Here is a 4,787-nt window from a genome sequence, read left to right on the forward strand (position 1 = left end):
CCCGACGCACACACACAAAGATGGACAATTATGGCATGCACATTGCCTGTCGTGTAGACCCGACAAATTAATGGCATATATTCAATCGGATCGGCCTCTACCGTCCAAGATTTAAACATTGTGAATTCCTGATGGCTACTTATGAACGGCCTGGCGTGATAAGATCACCGCCTTTCTGGCTACGCAGCGTCTCCATCAGATATGATATTTCTCCGGGAACGTCCGCGTCGAGTTTTTCAGACAATCTCCGGAAATCGCGTTGAGTTTGACTGAGGGATGCTATTATTCGCTACTACAGCTATATACATCCACTAATATAAGTACGTACTGGGATAATGCCACTAATATAAGTACACACTGGGATTATGTACGTACACTATTGTAGAACCTCGATACATTCTCCAACTCGAACTGTCTCCGCAATGCTCCTGCTATTTCGTGGTTTCTCAAGCTGTGCCAACAATCGCAAGTCCATCCAAAAAGAATGTCACACGCTCAGATATAATATTCCTTATGATTTGACTTGCTCGTACTCTCATTCCGTATCTCCTCTCTGCAACATGTATTCAGGGGAATCAGGATGGTAATCGGCACCGCTGATCGCAGTCACCGTCTGCTAACGTGGAGCCATCACTCGCCGCTCCCTGCGCCCAGCTCGCATGTATAAATACCCGTCAGACAGCAGGGTTGATCGACAATAGCGAGCACACTAGTGACCGGGTTGGAATGGATAGGGCTCTTCTCGTGCCCGCTCTCCTGCTCGCGGCTCTGCTAGCTTGCAGCGGCGGCGGCGTCCATGGCGCCGGGTTCAACAGGTACAGCTTCCCCAAGGGGTTCATCTTCGGCACCGGCTCCTCCGCCATTCAGGTATCATATCATATGTCTTGGTATACGTTGCTTAGACGAGCTTGTTTCTCTGGCCTGCTGAATAAGGTTGTTTAGTGTAGTCTTCTTATACTACCTGCCATTCTGCATTTCTTGGTTGCAGTATGAGGGAGCTGTGAATCTGCGGGGCAAGAACATCTGGGACACCTTCGCTCGCACCCCAGGTTCAGATCTTCAACTAACCACTGGCTCTCATAATACTGCCGACAAGATAGGACTAATAATACAGTTGCTAGTGTACTTTAGCTACAACACGCGTTCCGCGAGCTGAGCCTCTGTTCAATTACTTTAGAGAATAGGAATAGGAGGCAAGGCATCGCTTTCCCCGATTTCTGACCTCTTAGCCGACGACGAGCATGTGTGTCGTACCATGCACGCTCTGCTCAAACATGGACGTCACGCCGAGAGAAAAACCGTAGCGGCTTCCGTCCTGGATCGGGAAAAAACCCCGAAGAAATGTACTGACGGCGAGTAAAACACACTGTGACTGCAGGTAAAATAGCCGACGGCAGCAACCCGGATACGGCAAACGACTTCTATCATCGCTACAAGGTGCGCCCTCTTTGTTGTCTGATCGAATTCGGGGCCGCCGTTAACCACATGCCATGCTTTGACCGATCTCGTCGTGGATCTGTGAATGCAGGACGATCTGAAGCTGATAACCGACATGAATATGGACACCTTCCGGTTCTCCCTTGCGTGGAGCAGGATCCTTCCAAGTAGGGTCAAGTTTGAGCAGAGTGTCGAAATAACTGAATGTAGCTAGTTCAACATTTTGTTCTGACTGACCGGTTGCTGCAGACGGAACCATAGCCGGAGGAATCAACAAAGCAGGGGTCGATTTCTACAACAGCCTCATCGACGAGGTTTTGGCTAGAGGTAATGAATCAAGACGTACCTTTCTGTTCATCCATTGAAAAAGAAGAAGAACTTGCTCTGACGAACGTTGTTCCGTGGCTGCAGGTCTGACGCCTTTCGTCACAATCTTCCACTTCGACACCCCCCAGGTCCTCGAGGACAAATACGGAGGCTTCTTGAGCGAAAAGATCATGTAATTAAGCTACTGTTCTTAGAGATAATGGAAGTCGTTTGTGAGTAGTGTACTTGACATAGTACGTACGTCACGTGCAGAAAGGACTACGTGGAGTACGCGGAGCTGTGCTTCAAGCTGTTCGGCGACCGGGTGAAGTTCTGGACCACCTTCAACGAGCCCATGATCTTCTGCGCCTTCGGCTACGGCAGCGGCAGCACGGCCCCGGGCCGCTGCTCGCCGTACGTGTCCAAGGCCTGCGGCGCCGGGGACTCCTCCACGGAGCCCTACATCGCCGGCCACAACCTCCTCATCGCGCACGCCGAGGCCGTGCGCCTGTACCGCACCAGGTACCAGCCGGCGCAGCGGGGCCAGGTCGGCATCGTGCAGGTGTCCCACTGGTTCATCCCCTACGACGCCGCCTCCGACGCCGACCGGCACGCCGTGAAGCGCAGCCTGGACTTCATGCTCGGCTGGTTCATGCACCCGGTGGCGTTCGGGGAGTACCCGGCGACGATGCGCCGGCTGGTCGGCCGCCGGCTGCCGGAGTTTACCAAGGAGCAGTCCGACATGCTCAAGGGGTCCTACGACTTCCTCGGCCTCAACTATTACACGAGCAACTATGCGCAGGCCGCCGCGCGCGCGCCCGACCGGCGCCAGCCGTCGTACGGCACCGACCACCGGGTTAACCAGACCGGCTACCGCAACGGCGTCCCCATCGGCCCACCGGTACGATCTTGCGGGTGCAGTATCGAGCTGATTTCACAAGAGATTTCATCATCGATCTGAATGAATGTACGTACGCATATATCTTTGTATGTAGGCGTACACGCCCATCTTCTTCAACTACCCGCCGGGGCTGCGCGAGCTGCTGCTTTACATCCGGAGGATCTACGGCAACCGCCCCATCTACATCACCGAAAACGGTAAACCAGAAAACCATTTCTGTTGATTTGTCCCTCAGTTCAGTTCAAGTATAACTGATAGTATTGCTGTTCGATGCAGGCACCGACGAGGCGAACAACAGCACAATCCCGATCAAAGAGGCGCTCAAGGACGACACCCGCATCTCCTTCCACGTCAACCACCTCAAGTTCGTGCACAAGGCCATCCAGTACGTGCGCGCACACACATCAATTTTTCTCTAGGACTGTGAAGATGATACATCAAGCATTACTCCAAACAAATTTCAGAGTACTATTTTTCCATTCGATGTTTAACATTTTACCGTGCCTCTCTAGGGAGGGGGTGAACGTGAAGGGTTACATCACATGGACGTTCCTGGACGGCTTCGAGTTCGGTGACGGATTCAAGGACCGGTTCGGCCTCATCTACGTCGACTATGCCACGCTCGCCAGGTACCGCAAGAAGTCCAGCTACTGGATCCAGGACTTCCTTCAGAGGCACTGATCGACGGTGAAGATGGCCGGGGAATTACATTAGTTATTTTTTGGACGGTCAGAAAATGAAGCGATTTGAGTGAATAATCGATCGAGCGATCCTCCGTACGTCGATTGCAGGCGTATGCTATTCATGCGTGCATGTGTGACAAGATTGCAGCGAATAAATGTCGTACAATTTATGTACTCGTAAAGAAATGCTTAAAAAAGGGCACTCGTAAAGAAGCGTCGTACGATTTCTTGTATATGATTATCAATAATAATGAATTCAACCCAATGGTCGTTTGGAAGAAGAAGAAAATGAATGTCAATAATGTAAGGCCATCGCTACGCCGCCTATCAATAATGTAAGGCCATCGCTACGCCGCCTTCAAACCACCTGTAACTGTTTGAACCGCGTGGTTAGAACTGTCTGAACCGCGCTGGCAGATGTGTTTTGCCATTTAGCGCTCAAATAATCGATATGGTTGACTAGAAGGGGGTGAATAGACAACTACCAATTTTTATTTTTTCTTAACAAATTAGGTTTAGCAACAAATATGTTGTCTAGATATGCAACTAAGTGAGCAAGCTATATGATGCTAGTAACAACAACAACACAAGCAAGCAAAGGATACAACACTAATAAAGCTTGCATAAAGTAAAGGTAAGAAGTAACCACAAATGAAGCCGGTGAAGACGAGGATGTGTTACTGAATTTCCTTCCTTTTGAGGAGAAGTACGTCTCCGTTGGAGCGGTGTGGAGGCACAATGCTCCCCAATAAGCCACTAGGGCCACCGTATTCTTCTCAAATCCTCGCACAATGCAAGATATCGTGATTCCACTAGTGGTGCCCTTAAAGGGAATGACCGAACCTTTACGAACAAGGTTCGGTGTCGGTGTGAAATTCGACAGACCTCGAGGTAGGGGATCCCGAGTTGTGGATCGCAGATCGATGGTAACAGGAACAGAGGAGACAATGTTTACCCAGGTTCGGGCCCTCTTGATGGAGGTAAAACCATACGTCCTACTCTTGTTATTGATGGAGATGTATGAAGTACAGAGTTGATCTACCTCAAGATCATGAGTTGTGTTCTACCTCTAGGGCTAGGTGAATGTAATTGTGATTCGGTCCCTCTACAGGCTAAACCCCTTGGCTTATATACACGCCAGGCAGGGCATCGAGGGTTATATGGTCGGTATCCAGGGGATCATTTGGAGGCGATAGAAGATATCTTGGAATCTACGCAAAGTCTTCGACAAGTGTGGTCTTGAACATCCATGTAGGTTCCGGAGTCCATCGTGACAAGAGTGGGGGGCCCACCAGCCCAGTCCGAGAACCATAGGCTGACTAGGTTAGTACCCCCTATTCCCGGACACCGTCAGTAGTAGCCCCTGAACTGGTCTTCGACACTAAGGACAACGCTCATGGACTTCGATCCCGGTGTCTTCGGCTCGATAGGCGAGTTCCCGTGTTTGACACCCATAGTTC

At 50.6% G+C, this 4,787-nt stretch overlaps 1 protein-coding gene across 1 annotated transcript; it reads left to right on the forward strand.

Annotated features, from left to right (window-relative positions):
• Positions 1-573: 573 nt before the first annotated feature.
• On the forward strand, positions 574-3,592 carry LOC123152001 (beta-glucosidase 28). Its single transcript, XM_044571614.1, has 10 exons — positions 574-867; positions 989-1,049; positions 1,379-1,437; positions 1,529-1,604; positions 1,687-1,764; positions 1,849-1,936; positions 2,017-2,644; positions 2,739-2,841; positions 2,921-3,029; positions 3,157-3,592. The coding sequence occupies exons 1-10, from the start codon at positions 727-729 to the stop codon at positions 3,323-3,325; spliced, it is 1,512 nt and encodes a 503-aa protein (XP_044427549.1). The 5' UTR covers positions 574-726; the 3' UTR covers positions 3,326-3,592.
• The last annotated feature ends 1,195 nt before the right edge of the window (positions 3,593-4,787 follow it).

This window comes from Triticum aestivum, chromosome 7A (genome assembly GCF_018294505.1).
Source record: "Triticum aestivum cultivar Chinese Spring chromosome 7A, IWGSC CS RefSeq v2.1, whole genome shotgun sequence".
Taxonomy (NCBI): domain Eukaryota; kingdom Viridiplantae; phylum Streptophyta; class Magnoliopsida; order Poales; family Poaceae; genus Triticum; species Triticum aestivum.

Bases quoted from the DNA above. Each gene is read 5' to 3' on its own strand.
- LOC123152001 (XM_044571614.1), top strand. From the start codon at position 727: ATGGATAGGGCTCTTCTCGTGCCCGCTCTCCTGCTCGCGGCTCTGCTA. The intron at 868-988 runs GTATCATATCAT...TCTTGGTTGCAG, and splicing joins CCGGCTCCTCCGCCATTCAG to TATGAGGGAGCTGTGAATCT. The intron at 1,438-1,528 runs GTGCGCCCTCTT...CTGTGAATGCAG, and splicing joins ACTTCTATCATCGCTACAAG to GACGATCTGAAGCTGATAAC.